This window comes from Oratosquilla oratoria, chromosome 31 (assembly GCF_046742065.1).
Source record: "Oratosquilla oratoria isolate Oo_2021 chromosome 31, ASM4674206v1, whole genome shotgun sequence".
In the NCBI taxonomy this organism is placed as follows: Eukaryota; Metazoa; Arthropoda; class Malacostraca; order Stomatopoda; family Squillidae; genus Oratosquilla; species Oratosquilla oratoria.
In genome coordinates this window covers 23,575,568-23,592,255 of record NC_134807.1, presented here as the reverse complement: position 1 = coordinate 23,592,255, position 16,688 = coordinate 23,575,568, and the positions used below count along the sequence as shown (strand labels likewise).

The following is a 16,688-nucleotide window of genomic DNA, read 5'->3' as shown; positions in this document are numbered from 1 at the left end:
ATGCGTATATCCATGTAACTATGAAATATTTTCATACATGAAATAATGATACATTCTAACATATTTTGCGGTTTTAGAAGAACACGTACAGCAGCAATATATATATATATATATATATATATATATATATATATATATATATATATATATATATATGCTTGCGTGTGCATATAGTTACGCAGATCTTCTAACGGCGAAGAGAAAATTAGGAAAAAAGAAAACGTGAAGGTTGAAGAAAACGGACAGTAGGGTTGCTTACAATCTTAATGTTTCTTTTCCTTTTATTCCTCAGCAAACTTTGGTCAAACCAGAGAACTAAAGTGTGATGCGACGTAGGGAATGACAGGGGGTGGGGGTAGGGATGGGGGGAGCCTGCGGTCACGCACGCACGCACACACAAACACACTCATACACTTGCCTAACTATTTTTTTTTCCCAGGTGCATAGAATGTGTGTATGGTTCTTGTTTTATTTATTTATTATAACATGTTCGGCTTACTCCTGCGACTACAATCCCCTTCTAGTAAAGCCTTGGTTATTAGCTGTTCCCTTTTCCTAGTTTCCGTGAGTCATCTCTTCTTCCAGATTTAATTCTTCTTATGGTCTCGACTCGAGGTTGAAGCGCCTTCTGCCCAGGAGCCTGCAACAGCCTTCTGTCCCTCTACCTCTTCCTGGTTGACCAAAAAAACACTCTTAGTTCTTTTTGCTGGAGTCTTCCGAAAGTCGAGGGTCTGGGGTCGCATCTGCATTGACCACGTGGACAGGAGAATCAGTTGAGAACGAGGAGGGTGTGTCTGTTGGGGTCGTCAGCCGCTCGCCTCTCGAGAGAAGCCGATCTGCCTTCGGGTTGGGGTTGAGGTGGGGCATCATGGAGCACCGGGAGCTGTGGGGGAATGTCGTGGATCATGGGGGGATGAGCGGGGATGTCGTGAGTCATGGGGTGAGGGGGAGCGTTGTGGACCATCTCTGGGTGAGAGGGTTGGGGTGGAGGTGGCAAGTGGATGGTTTGTGGATGAGGAGGTTCCTCGTGGATGGGCTGAGGCTGGGAGGGCTCTTCGTGGATGACCTGGGTATGGGAGGAGGGCTCATGGATGACCTGTGTGTGTGAAGGGGCCTCATGGATTACATGGAGTGGCTGCGGAGGGCTCTGGTGGATGACTGCGTGGGTAGGGGGCTGGTGGATGACTTTGGTGTGGGAGGGGTGCTCTTGTTGGGGTGGTACGGGTGGGTGGGTGAAGGTGATGGCGGGGTGGACCTTGTGGATGCGGAGTGGGTTTTGGGGTTGACTGAAGAGGAGTGGGGGGTGGGGCATGGGGGCATCCTGATGGGGGTGTTCATGATGGTGGTTCTCCATACCGATATGTTCGAATGGTTGGTGCTCAGCCTGGTGGAATGGTGGGGGAGGTGGAAGAAGCATCTCTGGGTGGGGATTGTGGAGGTGTTGGGGCTGGGGGTGGGGGTGGAAGTGGGGGTGGGGGTGGGGCTCAGGGTGGGAGTGGGGCATCTGGAAACCGGGGTGGAAGTGAGGGTGCATCGGGTCCTCGTGCCGGGGGCCGCTATGGATGATCTCCGCATCAGGTTCGATCTCGGTGATGATGCCGTGGCGGCCATCAGGGGCGAAGCCTGGAGGGGGAGGAGGGACGCGGAGGAACTGTGGGGGCTGGAAGGGCTGTTGGAGCTCCTCCACTTCCTCCTCTTCCTCCTGTTGGTGGTGGGGGTGCATCATTTCCATGTGAGTGATGGGCATGATGCGAGGTTTCAACTCCATCTTGGGCTTCATGACTGAAAGAAAGAGGAGAGGTGAGTCCTTGCAAAGGAAAATCAACAGGCAGTACCAATCGTTCTATAGCAAGGCTGGCAGAAAAATAAATAAGATATTTGAATGAGAAATAGTATCTGGAAAAAACAAGTCTGCGATCTGCTTGTTTCTTGAAACTCATCGTTTATCTTTATGGAGGACAGTGTGCTCAGGTATAGAAAGGATAGTGGACCTCAGAACTGGACTGACTATGTCTCTGTGGAAGTAATAACGGGGATGAGGTGCCTTAGGTGGATGCCGGGCAGGCGACGAGTGGAGTTTTGTGGAGTTGGTGTCAGGAGGGCAAAGGAGAGACGAGGAAGAAGAAGAAGAAGAAGCAAAAAAAAAAAAAAAAGAAGAAGAGCAGTAAGGGAATCTGTGTTGACGTCCATTGAGGATGTACGGCTAGGAAGGGGGAGCGGAGGGGAGGGCGGGGGAGAGGAGGGGAGGGTGGCGGGGATTATTGGGACCTGCGCTATGGGTAGAGGAAGAATATAACATATTTCGCAAAAGGAGTTCCCCGGAATTCTATGGTTCCGGAATAGAGCGCATCCAAGGGTTCCGTGAAGTATTGTGGTGAATAGTTTTTGGGAAAATACATTTTGGGTTAGTTTTGTGTTTAGGTAAATATTCGTATTTTCTTTCTATATGTATAATATATATATGTATATATATATATATATTGCATTGTTACTAGCTATCGTTAGGCGATTTTATTCACCCAAGGAATGTCCTTCGCGCACTCAAAGGGTGCAGGAAGGAGGGAGAGAAAGATGGAGGGAGAGAGAGAGAGGGCGCGGTACTTACATGGAGGCAGAGGAAGGTTCAACAGACGCAGGTTGAAGGGCGGCAGGTTGACGGGCGAAGAAAGGGCGCGACCTCTTGCCTCGGGCATCGGGCGTGGCTGCAAGGGAAGCAGGGGCTCGGGCAGGATGCGCAGGGGCACGAGTCCCTGAAGGCGCATGGGTCCCTGAGACATGGGTCCCTGAGGGGTTATGATGGGTCCGTCCCGGCGGCGGGGCTCTTGCATGAAAGGAGGCATGTTGAGGACCCTCGGGGCGCCCGAGATGAATCGAAGAGGTCCAAAGGGAATGGGGATCCTGTTGACGGTGAGCTCACGGGCTCTGCCCCCGGTGGGAGGGCCGGCGATGGGTTCCTTCGGCTCTGGCCCGGCGTGGAACCTGGCCACGGGCTCAAGGGTTGCGCGGGGCATGGAGGCGATGGGTGGCAGAGGCTCGGGGACGACTTGGTTCTTAGCACTCTCACGGGCGGCGATCATCTTGAGGATGGGTGCCAGGAGACTGAAGGGAGGCCCCAGGCGCTTCGGCGCCGAGGGGCCGATCTCGGGAACGGGGCGGAGCATCGGGGGCATCAGGCGGCCCTCCAAAGGAGACGGGACCTGCAGCAGCTGAGGGATCTCTTCGCTCTCGGTGCTGTCGTCGTCGTCGTCGTCGCCATCGTTGTCGCAGGTCACGACGATGATCTTGCTGAGGATGCCTGGGGCCAGCTGCTGCTGGCGTCGCTCAACTTCGCAGTTGACTTCACGTCCGGCCTGCCGACAACATCATCATCATCATCATCATCATCATCATCATCATCATCATCATCATCATCATCATCATCATCATCATCATCATCATCATCATTATCGCCATAATCTTATTACCGTCATCAACACTATCATTACCATCATCATAATCATCATTATCATCATCGTCACCTTCACTCTTATCATCATCGTCATCACTTCCATTATCGTCAGTAGTATACAATGCACTGGAAACTAAACACACACACACACACACACACACACACACACACACACACACACACACACACACACACATTTACACTTACACATATATGTATGCATGACTATTTATCTTTATCATGAAATCCTCATGGTCGTACTTACCAGCATGGGGTTGCCGAGAAGAAGGTTGACAGGAAGCTGGACCCTCTTTCTCATTTCCTGCATCTGAGCTCTCATCTCCTCTTCCAGCTGCCTCCTCTCCTCCTCCATGAAAGCATCCTCCTCCAGGATCTCGTCAAGGACCTCCAGTTCCTGAGGGAGGGAGATGACGAAGGGATAAGCGGGAGTTAGGTCATAGTCAGTGGGTCCTCTTCATGTAGGATCTACTCGCAGAGTTCTCAGGATTGGTACATACATACATATACCAAGGCTTTCCCCCCCTTACAAGGGAGGTAGCCGAAAAGGAAAAGGCATAAAATCATTCCCACCCATTCCATCCCTAAATACACTCCACACCCCTCCACCCTCCCTCTTATCTTAGCACCTCCTGGATGACGGGTCATCCCTGCACCTTGTCCACTGCCCTCATCCTGTACCATACGAAAGTTCGACTATAGTAGTCCTATGCTTTATGTAGCGCTGTAGTGTTTGTTGTAAAAACGTCTGAATCCATATATTGAGAAAATAGGGAAACCTCTTGCGCTGACATACATTACCAAATAAGGGTATATATCTATGTAGTGCTGTAGCCTGTGTTTAAAAATATATTGAGTCCAGGTATTGGGAAAATAGAGAAACCTCTTACGTTGACATCCATTACCAAATAAGGGCATAAACCTGAAAATTGCTGGAGGACCTTGAACGCGTCTGTAGGGATCCTCGCCACCTCCTACTTGACGTACCTGCTCTGGCACAACGATGTCCTGCTCCCCGGTCTCGAAGTCTGCAGGGTCATCCTCAGGCTGCTCATCCTCTTGCTCCTCGGCAGACACTTCCTCAGAACCCTTATCCTCCTCCTCCAGGTTGTTGTTCATGTCAAGGTTGAAACCCTCGTTCTTGTCGAGAGCAACCTTACCCACCAACTGCTCATGTCTTGGTGCTAATCCGCCAAAGCTCGCCGATCTGATGGGGCCATCCACTTGGTGCTGGGGTAGGAAGAGGACAAGGTATAAAAAGATAGCAAACCCCTTTCTGGTTGGTCACTCTCTAAAGCACTGTTTCCCAACCCTAGGCTCGTCACCCCCACCTCGTTTTTCCTGGGGTCGCCAAGACAAATTCATATTAATATTATAAAATTCATATTGCCATGATGAAATTCAATCCTGTTAACTTTGTCTTTTATAACATTACATTACCTTTCATACACGTATGTTTATTATATTTGTCCCCTACTTTTGAAAGTCAACAACTAGTCATATATGATAACACATATACAAATAGATTAGTGGGGTTGTAGTCATATCATGAGGATCATATTGGGGTCGCCTGAAACAAGGTTGGGAAACACTGGTCTAAAGTAAAGAACTAAGCTTTGTTAATTTTAATCTGCAGGAGATTTAGCAGAGAACAAAAGTTACATCAACAGCTGTGGTAAAAGTCTTAGCAGAGTGCATACACTCGCGTGGAGATAAAACAAATATCGGAAATTATTTGAGTCTAGACTTGAGCAAAACCTGGAAATGAGGCAAGAGCCCTTGGGCAAGACTGATGAGGGAGATCTCGCCGAGGTGAAAGTGGCGTGGACGGCGGGAGAAAGGCCCACTTACCTCTTGACAGTTGCAGGTGTTTCTGGCCTGGAGCCATGCTGACGTCAGGATGAAGAAACCGATGAGGAAGGCGGCGGCCAGAACGGTCATGCACACCATGCGAACCACCTGGACCCAGCTGGCTCTTGGCTTCTGGTACGCCTACCAAAAAAGAGAAAGGGAAGGAGGGTGTTCATTAATGGCACTTGGTAAGGTTCTGTTGGACACATACATCAACAAAATGAAGCAATGTTTGTCATTTGGTTAATATTTTTCTTGTTTTGTTTTTATTTTTATCCGACCTCGTTATGGTCCAAAAAGGTCTCCTAGCTGTCGGTCTTTTGTCTTGCCTCTGTGACCTTTATGCGTGTTTTGAGTCTTACAGGCTTCCCAGCCTTTTTCTTACTAAAGAATAAAAATATTCTTGATTCTGCTGCAGTAACATGCAGAGGGCGTTTTGTTAAAACTGTGACAATCCTATCACAGTTGCAGAGTCCGTCGTCGTTTCGAAATTTCCTTCCATTTTAACATAATACATGTCGCCCGCCCGGGAGAAAGGCCCACCGCTTGACAATAGGTATAGGAAGAACTTGTAGGCGCACGCGAGACGACAGCGTGATGACGTCAAGTCGTCGGGAGTGCACGAAAATGTAGAACCAAAAACAAAGCTATGGTATACTATACTAATATTTCTCAAACTTGCATCCTTTGTGGACCCCTTATATCAACTTGCATATTCAGGCGAACACTTGATACGGGATTAAATAGGATACAAACACTTTTTCTAAGCATATAGTGATAAAAACACTATGAAATACAAATCATCGCCACATCCTGAGGAACGCAACTAACTAGGAAAAGATTAAAATCTCGATTAAGATAAATTGTGTAATCATTATTATAAAAGAAAATTGAGTAATGACAGGATTAATTGTAACGTGTAAAATTCCCCATCCTACGGTACTATACTGATGAAAATATATTACGCGAAGGAAAAATCGTTAAAACGGGAACTTATTTTCACGGCGAAACGCACAAATCTTTGATACGGTTAAAAACATATCTTGTTCAAAGTCTGTTCTACGTCATTTCAGAACGAACTCTTCAAAGTATACTACCAGATTTGAGGAGTCAAACTGCACAAAGAAGAAGAAATAGGAAGAGAGTTGTTTTCATTATTATTATTATGGTGTTTTAGAAATTAAAAATACGAGTTGTCTGTGTCAGGGTTCCCACGACGTAAGCGAGGAAAGGCGATAGGACGCCTTGACCCAGTCGCGACACTCCCCCCTCTCCCCCTCCTCCCCCTCCACTGCCCCCTCCTCCATCCCCCCACGCCCTCGCAATATGGTGACCCTTGTCGCAGGTGCACATATCATAACAATACTGCATGTATACGTGTACACACATACACGCACACACACACACACACACAACACACACACACACATGCACACGTTCCACCTTGGGCGATGGTTTGTTAACATGATGAAGACAATAGATTCTCTCTCTCAGTACTTATGTCTCTTTCGCTCTTCAATTCTGCACCTCCTCCCTCTTCCCATGACACGGTAAATATTCAGCTATTATCTGCAGATTGAAATACAGTCTTCTATTAGTCTGCCTCAAGTTCCTTTTTTTTTTTTTTGTCTTTACCCTCTCCCCCTCTCCACCGCGTGTCCTCAGCGACAGAGGACGAAACACCGACGACAACTACTCCAACCTCCGACTAATCGGCGCTACCGCCCACCTCCAGAAAAAAAACAAAAAAACACCGAAAAACCGCCATGGGAAACTGTTTCGTTTTCTCGACAATTTACAAAGAATGTCATTTGATATACTGGAGGAAAAGTATTATATCGGAGTCCTTCCCGGAAACTGTGGGTTGATGCAAATCTGCTTCAATTGTCGGAGAAAAAGTAGCCCAATGTGATAACGTCTAACAGAGACGTTTGGGAAACAATCTTCTCTTTGTTAAGGTGGCGGAAGTGACCCCCTAATTTGAATAAAATCGCCTGACGGCAGATAGAAATAATACTGCGGAAAACGCTTAGAAAAGGTTAAAGATTGCGGGATCAAGAAGGTGAATGGGAAGGAAAAGGAGGAGAAGGAGGAAGAGGAGAAAGCGAAGAGGTCAGGAGAAGAAGAAGAAGAGGAAGGAGGAGGAGTTTGTATTTAGGGAGGGAGAGGAGGAGTAGATGAAGTTTGTGCATTGGGACGAGGAGGAAGAAGAGGAGGATATTAGTATGTGGATAGGGAGGAGAACCAGCAAACAGGAGGAGGAGGAGGAGGAGGTGGTAGTGATTCAAGGCCATACCACCATCTTGGGCAAGCTCGGACTGGCTTATGTGTACGCACGCACACACGCACACTCATGCAGGTGGATGTATGCATGTATGTAGGTGCAGGTACAGCGTCCACCAAAATCTTCGCCGTCCCTTCACTTGTCTGTGTGGACAACTGGATGCACGGTCTTCTTGATAATCCTAGTTTCCCTTTGTTATTCCCTTGTTACCAGTTTTTTTGTCACCCATTCTAGGATCTTCAGTATTATCTCTATGTGTTTGGATAATATTGTATAATACGATTTATAATGCAGTGCCTGTAAATAACTCTTGTGGTGTCATACCCACTGGGTTTTAACATACATGTCATAGAAAATATGTACCCATCAATGCCTTCTACGCCGTTGTCGCTAGATATCAAGAGCATGCAAAAATTGTTGAGAAAGTTAGTATATATATTGCACGCGTTGCAAGAGTCACGTTTGGTCTTGAGTTAACCCTAATTCGAGAAAGAGCAAAAATGATTTTGTGTTTCAGGTTTTGTAATACCAATAGATGTGAAAAAGAGTTGTCCATCTGGGAGAATCCGCTTATTTTCCCGGAACTGCTTGTGCAATGCTTTTTTTTTTTTTTTTCGTATTCTGAGATAATGACGAAGATTTTTTTTGCGTAGATTATTGTCGATCATTGACAAAACCCTTGCATTTTTGTTTTGTTTTTGCTTTTTACTTTTCTTTTTTTGTACATCACTTTTTGTCGACATTGTGTCGTCGATAATGACGTCATGTCGCATCCCAATACACCTCTGGGACAAATCGTCTCACGCAGGGGCCTCGTGAAGTAACTTGAAGAGGTACAAGGCCAAGGGAATTCAACAAAATGCAATTGATAGTTATGAGTAGGACACAATGGCAGGATGAGGTAATGATTAAAATGGAAGGATGGCAAGGACACAAACAATGGGTTGGCCTGGTGACGTCACACATGAATATACTAAACAAGGAGGAACAAGAGCGAAATTTTTGAGTCGCGTTCTTGGGTTTGTATAAGTGGCCAAGGCTACTCCCTCCATGGTCAGAATAGACACCATATAAGGATGGGACTTTTATAAAATGTACAACGTTTCGCTTATTGAAGATTTGTCTGAGTGCTTGAAAAAGTTTCAAACGAAACGTTGTAGATTTAATCAAAGTTTCCATTCTCATTTGGTGTCTGCTCTGAGCATTTTGTCGACAATTGCCATTTTGAATCATACTCCCTCCACATTAACCGCTCTCAACACACACGTAATTCTTGGGGACATCAAACATAAAAGTTTTCAAAGCCCGGTCGTAATGGTGGAAACCCAAATATTCAGAATTGGAACAAAATAGTAGATATCCAGTGTACCAGTTTAATTTGACCACTGCTATTGAAAAATTGTGACATTGAGTGTATTTGGAATGTTCAAAACAAATAAAACATGAACTAAGATAAAGGGAAGATATGTAATACAAATTTGGCTTAATCCTGTAACGCGTTACAAAGTGAACACACACAAACACACATACACACACACACACACACACACACACACACACACACACACATACACACACGCGCACACACACGCACGTACATCTGTGAGCAACAGTGCATGAAGTCTAACGAAGAATTGAAAAAGAGGTTTTGAGAGGTCGGAAGAAGGAGAACGGGGTAGGGGGTGAGTGAGTGGTGTAGAGGGTATGTTTCCCCCCATAGCAACAGGGACATGAACAGGGAGGATGGGATGGGGGAGAGCAGGTAAAGGAAGGAAAAAACGCTTCTTGCTGTTTTTGGATCTTTACACAGCTTAAGGGCACCTGTTGCGCAGGCACGCCTTGCTCGTCTCTCTCGCTCGCACACACACACACACACACACACACACACACACACACACACACACACACACACACGACTCGATGGCGCAGTGGTAGAGTTCCCGGCCGACACTACGGCGGTCCGGGTTCGAATCCCACCCAGGGCTGAAATAATTTCAGTATCGCTGCGCTGCGAGTCGTTACTCCAACTCTCGTGGGCGGGGAGTTGGGTGTGTGTGTTCGTGTAAGGTCACAGCATTACCCATAGATCGGTCATATATGAGCTCCGAGCTCTCTTACGGGAGGGTAATAGTTGTCGATCACGAGTCTAACACGTGATCCAAGACCATGGTGAATCACACACACACACGCACACACACGCACGGACGCACACATACACACACATATGAAGTATGTCAAGAAATACTGTTTTCCTTACAGATGCATAGGGGGGATATTTGGAGAAAAGAATATAAGACCTTTCCTGTATATTGCAGTAAATACATTCACGAATGCACAAGCATATGCACATATGTACACACAGACACATTCATATACGTGCATGCACACACAAACACACGCACGCACTCTCTCTCTCTCTCTCTCTCTCTCTCTCTCTCTCTACACGGTTTACTGGTGTAGTGGTATCGTGCCCACCTGCTAATCCAGCATTGCATGATGGTACTCTGCTTTGTTGGGCAAGGAGTTGTGTGTGTGTGTGTGTGTGCGTGTGTGATTCACCATGGTCATGGATTACGTGATGGACTCAAGATCGACAGCTATTTCCCTCCCAGAAGAGAGCTCAGAGCTCGTATATGACCGATCTATGGGAAATTATGTGACCTTACACCAACACACACACACACCAACCCCCCGCCAACGAGAGTTGGAGTAACGACTCGCAGCGCAGCTGTAATGCCACCCCCCATACACAACGATACTGATATTATTTCAATCCTGGACGGGATTCGAACCCGGACCGCCGTAGTGGCTGCCGAGAACTCTACCAACTGCGCCATCGAGTCGTTCTGTGTACGTGTGTGCGCGCGCGCGTGCGTGATTGCGTGCGTAAGGTCACATCATTAAACAGAGATCAGGCCCTAATATGAGCTCCGAGTTCTCATGCGAGACGGTAATCATTGTCGATCACGAGCCCAACACGTGATCAAGTCCATGGTGATACGAGTACAAGCATGTACAGGAAAGTATACAGAGAAATGTGTATATAGCAAATATCTGTACACAAAAATAAGTATGTTTGTTTGATTACTGTATGTGCATTAAAATATATATAAAGAGAAACTTTGTGTATATAACAAACTTTCATAGAGGTGGAATGTATATATATATATATATATATATATATATATATATATATATATATATATACACACACAAAAAGGATGGAGCACATACGAGTATAAGCAACAGTTTGAACATAGTTTTTTATCATATTTTTTTTCATTTACTTATTAATTTATTCATCTATTTACTCGTTTATTGTTCACTCTTGTTGCTCTGTTATCGTTTCCATCAAGGATCCAAGCTTCCTTCTCTGAAGAGCCTTGGATGATTTATTGGATGATATCAACTCTATCACCGTCTTTTGTTTCATTGTTCATAAGTATCATGTGCAGGTTTACTCCAAATTGGATGGGGTGAAGCAAGCCAAATAGGTTTTACCCTTGAGCCGACAACAACTTTGAATGAGTTTCGGAAAAAAACCGCTTTGAAACGGTTATTTCAAAATCGAGTCGTCGTCGTCGTCGTTTTCTGTCGACGTGACGTCACGTTGTGCGCCAGGTTGATGGAAGGACACATACGCAGCAGATCGACACAGGTGGTGACTTGCCACCCCCAAATGCCTTCCTTCATGACACCTATTAAACCAACCGTGCGTACATTATAGGCAATGCAGTGCTCGTTCGTGCGTGTATAGTATATGTCAGTGAATATGTGCGTGTCCACGCATGCGTATAGTATAGAGTATACATACGTATATGTATATATATATATATATGTGTGTGTATGTGTGTGTGTGTGTGTGTGTGTGTGTGTGCGTGTGTGTGTGGTCATGTGTGTGTATTGTCCGAGGTTGAGCATCAAACTAAGACCACTGGAACACCAATTTATTTCTCCAACTATTCAGACATTATTCCTCTAAATGATAAGTGATTTTTTAGGTAAAACTTCAAAATAGGTCAGTAATAAAACATTCAACCCGCCAGACTATTTTATTCGTCCGTGGAAGATCCTTGGCAACGAATGAAGCTTTTTTCACTCGTTTATTTGTATTCATCAACTAATGTGTTTCCTTATTTGTTTGGTTAATTTGTATGTTTACTTATTTAATTATTTTCTGTTTTTTATTTAATTATTTATTTCTGTATTTATTTATGTTTATTTATTTATTTATCTGTTTGGTTGATTTTTTTGTTTGTTTAAGTCTACGGATGGCCGTGAGTCTGCGTGGGCGTTTCTATTGCCTTCGCCCGTCAATAAGGTGACGTCTTATGCAGACGACTTTATTCAGGTGAGAGGTCGATTTGAGGAGAAAAAGGTCTCTTTCGACTGAGATTAGTATTCGTCTCCCTAGGTGACCTCCACAGCTGATGACGTCAACTGAACGTGATGACGTCAAGTCGTCGGGCAGAGCGTCGTTGTATTGGAGAGGCTAATGATAGGTTGGTTCGTACAGGACAACAGGAACCGCCCTTCATATGTTATCAGCCCGGAACTTTTTGATATTATACACACAGAATGCACACGTCAAGCTTCACTCCTAAGTACTACACTCGCCGATGTTTTCTGGTAAACTGCAACAAGTGTATTTCTTTTTCGTCGGATATTTGCGATGTGGGCACGGCTTCCAAAACCCAAAAGAATCTGTGTCGTAAGTTTAAAACCGGTAAATAAGCTTGATGGAAAACGTGACCCTCTGCATTAGGGGTGTGTGTGTTGTTTTGGGTCATTTGTCTTCAGGTGAACTAAACGGACACCTAACACCGGTTCAAGTGTATATATATGTATGTATCAGATAATTTTTATGACCGTTGCGTGTAGGACACGAACCTACCGCTCAGATGCCATAAGGCTACTGGGCAGCGCTTTAACTCGCTCAGCTACAGACTACAAAAGTTTCTGAGCTCGAAACGCTACTGTAATTTCTGTAGCTGAGCGGGATAAAACGCTGCCCAGTAGCCTTATGGCCTCTGATCGGTAGGTTCGAGTCCTACACGCGACGGTCATCAAAATTATCTAATTGATGTGGCTGTCCACTAGCGAATTTCGCACATATGTACGTATGTGTGTCATTTTGATAGAGCCTATTTCCATATGTACGTATGTATATACTGTATATATGCTTATGCATATAAAGTATATATGTATGTATATTTGTAGTGGTAGAAAGGGATGTAGGTACAGAGGGGGGAGGGAGAGAGAATGAGTACTGTGAAAACAATGGAGATTTCTCCCCCTCCATGAGTACAGTCTTCCCGTTCACCTTGGGGAGGTGTCAGGAACACCTTTGTCACGTACACGAGGGGAGGGAGGGAGGTGGGGGAGAGGGGAGACGGTGTGTGCGTGTGTTGGGGGTTGGTTGGTTGCTTTTCACACCTCGTCCTTTTCGTTCTCCTGACTTCGACGACGGCAACTTCGGGGAGAAATCAACCTTGGCCGCACCCGTCACTTCTTGCGCCGAGTAATGGACTCCTCGGGGGATCTCGCTTTTGGGGATATTGACAGAGCTGGGCGCGTTACCATAGAAGTGGTGCGTTACCGAAAAATCTGGGGGGGGCATTTCTGTCAATGCGTTACCGATTTTTAATTTCCTTAGAGCGGTCCGCGTTACTGCGTACGTGTTTATGTATATGCACATGCGGATGTGGGTGCTCGCTACCTCTACCGTGTGTGTGTATGTGATTCACCACCATTGTCTTGGATCACGTGTTGGACTTGCGATCGGCAGTTATTTCCCTCCCAGAAGAGAGCTCATAGCTCGAATATGACCGATCTATATGTAATGCTGTGGCCTTATACGCACATATACACCCAACTCCCCGCCCACGAGAGTTGGAGTAGCGACCCGCAGCGCAGCGATACTGAAAATATTTCAGCCCTGGGCGGGATTCGAACCCGGACCACCGTAGTGGCAGACGGGAACTTTAACCACTGCGCCACGAGGTGTGTCTTTGCGTTGGTATACGTAAACAGATGCACACTGAATTTTCGTTTATTCTCTGTCGTTTTTATACTCATTACTTCTGCACATTTACTGACACGAACAAAAGACACGGACATTCCCCATAGATAGAAGTGACAATAGACTATAATAATGTCTTTTGTAAGACCGTATAACTTCATTGTTTTTATTATTATTTATCTATAAGTTAATCTATTTATAAATTTATTTAATTATTTATATATTTACTGATGTGTGCTTGTCCATGGATTTCATCTACTCGCTCTTGGAAGAGACCTCCATACCTCCTCCCCACTCCTCCTCCCTCCCTCCCTCTTCCCCTCCCTCCTCTTTCCAGCCTCACTTTTTATGGAGTACCTCATGGCCCGTTTCGCTCGACCCTCGTTCTGGTCTTCAGGCGTTTCCAGGTCACCGCTGTCGATCCCTTTGTTTTGCTCCGCTCGCTCCGGCTCCTCTAACGGAGGAGGAGGAGGAGGAGGAGAGCCATTCGATTGAAAGTGAAACTCGTGTCGTGGGAAAGTGTCAACACCTGGGTTTGGACCCTCGAACGCGTGACGTACGGTGCTACTCTGTTGCGTCATTAGGTACGCAGGGGGAAAGCGCGCGTGCACTCGAAGAAAATACACGTGCGCTCAAACATACACGGCTCGACGGTGTAGTGGTACCGTTCGCAACCGCTAAACCAGCGGTCCGAGTTCGATTCCCGTGCATGGCTGAAATAATTTTGGCATCTCTGTACTGTGAGCCGGCACTCCAACTCTCGTGGGCAAGGAGTCGTGTGTGTGTGTGTGTGTGTGAGTGTAAGGTCACAGCAAGACCCATAGATCGGGCAATATGTGAGCTCTGAGCTCTCATCCGGGAGGGTAATAGCTGTCGATCACGACTCCAACACGTGATCCAAGGCTGTGGTGTATCACACGCACAAGGCTTGATATTGTAGTAGGTAGCGTCGAGGGCTTGCAACGACAAGGGCCCGAGATCGACTACCACTCTAGGTTTGAGAATTTCATTAATATTGCGAGTCGTTACTTTCCCCTTTGAGCAAGGAGATGGAACGTGTATGCCAAGTCACAGCGTTGCCTATTGCTCGGTCTGTATACGAATGATGAACTTTCAGCTGTGATGGTAATGACTGTCGATCAGGAGTCACGCACGTGATTCGAGACCGTGGTGAATCACACACACACACACACACACACACACACACACACACACACACACACACACACACACACACACACACACACACACACACACACGAAAGAGTAAGAAGAGGAGGATAATTAGAGAGCAAGTGAGGTTAGTAAGACTTCCGAAGTTAATGTAATATAGGTCTGTCTGAAATCCCAGAGGACCGTATCTTGCGTCCAGGCTCGTGATGGAAGTGTTAAGATACTCCTAGTGGTGGGGGAGGGGGGACGGGGGGAGGTAGTTAGGGGCTGGGCAAAGGAAAGGAAAGGAGAGGAAAGCGTAGTTCTGTTTCGTCCAGCGCTTTCGTCGAAGTCAGAGTTCGAAGTCAATCTTCAGGCTTGGAGACCCCAAAGATCCTCGTTTCTGTAAAACCGTTATCACACTGGGACATTTTTCCTCCGATTGTTGAAGGAGATTTGCAGCTCGCAGCTTTCGGGAAGGAATCATATGTGCTGAAGGAAATTATTATTCCTCCAGCATATCAAATGACATTCTATGTAAATTGTTGAGAAAAAAATAGTTTGACGTAGTGATTTGACGGCGGAAAAGGTTCTCCAGGTGGGCGGTACCGATGAGAAATTGGAAGTTGGAGTTAAAATAGCTCAGTGTGATAGCCTCTTTAAGCGCGCACGCCTTCTTTGGCTGCTACAATCAGCTTGTAAGGTTTATTCGAAATTTCGCCTGACGATTTAATTCAGCCGAGAGAAATCCACGGCATCTTTACTCAGTGTGAGGCACTCTCCAGCTGTTGTGGTAAATGGTAGATTATTTTATTCAGTTGAGACTTGTTTCTTCCCCAGTTGAATAAAAACATATCTAACACCACAATTTTTGTCCATTATGTCATGGTATATAGGTGACATGTGTGTGCACACAAACGCGCATACACACACACACACACACACACACAAACTCAAAGCTAAAATCGTAAACTAATTTAAATCTGGATGAAGAAAAATAGAAAGGTAAATTAGGTAAATAGAAACACGCACACACAAACACACACACTCAAAGCTAAAATCGTAAACTAATTTAAATCTGGATGAAGAAAAATAGAGTGAATAGAAACACGCACACACAAAAACACACATACACACACACACGCATGTGCATATATACGTCATTTCCTTCACAGACCTCATTGTCCGTAGTGGCGATTCGTGTGGTGCTTTCCCTGTAATGGAAGTAAACAAAAGTTTGTCTTTTTTGTGAGGAACGACAGTTTTCCACGCCATTGTTACCAGACACCAAAACAGCACGCCATAAAGTGTGGAAGAACGTATTTCCCCAGCTGCGCAGTTGAAATGTCGACTAATGCGATTGGCTAAAACGGAGCGCGTCCAAGACTGGCACGCCGTGGGAGGATATGACTAAATGCAGTAATTTAGACTGGCGCAATTGGTTCCAACAGAACTCGTGAAAGAGGGAACGAGGATATGTTTAAACGCAGTAATTATACAGCTTTTCACCGCGTTCTGAGAACTCAAAATTGTGGAGAAAGTGATCGGCTTCCTCTGGGCGCCCCCGCGGGTGATTGACGCCAGCCAGTCGACCATCTAGCCGCGAATTTCAAACAAGATTCAAAGCAACTTGATCGAAAACCCGACTCTCCAGATCTCGAGGTCTCTGGTGTGGTTGCCATAGCGACAGGGCAAATGGGTGTATATTTTTTCTTTAATATTGTATAAACCAGGTGCAGGTGGTTGGGGCTTGATAACATAAAGGGAGAACGGAAAGGAAAGGCCGCTTGGCGACCGGATGGTGAGTTGGCGTGGCGCGCAACGGTGTGCGGGGGTTGGCGGGATGGGGTGGAGGGAGGGAGGGAGGTGGGGAGGGAGAGAAAGTGTGTCAGTGAGCTGAGACAGCAGCACTAG

At 46.0% G+C, this 16,688-nt stretch overlaps 1 protein-coding gene across 2 annotated transcripts in view; it reads right to left on the bottom strand.

The window, feature by feature from the left end:
• Positions 1 to 246: 246 nt before the first annotated feature.
• The window catches only part of LOC143041493 (uncharacterized), a 41,385-nt gene continuing 24,943 nt past the window's right edge, over positions 247 to 16,688 (bottom strand). The window contains exons 2-6 of one of the 2 annotated variants that reach the window (XM_076213439.1): positions 5,318 to 5,458; positions 4,454 to 4,699; positions 3,714 to 3,863; positions 2,606 to 3,350; positions 247 to 1,782 (exon numbers count right to left, since the gene is read on the bottom strand). In XM_076213439.1, coding sequence (XP_076069554.1) covers positions 770 to 1,782; positions 2,606 to 3,350; positions 3,714 to 3,863; positions 4,454 to 4,699; positions 5,318 to 5,458 — 2,295 coding nt within the window. In that variant the 3' untranslated portion in view covers positions 247 to 769. The remainder of the gene's footprint in view (positions 1,783 to 2,605; positions 3,351 to 3,713; positions 3,864 to 4,453; positions 4,700 to 5,317; positions 5,459 to 16,688) is intronic. The other variant, XM_076213440.1, reaches the window with a different exon arrangement.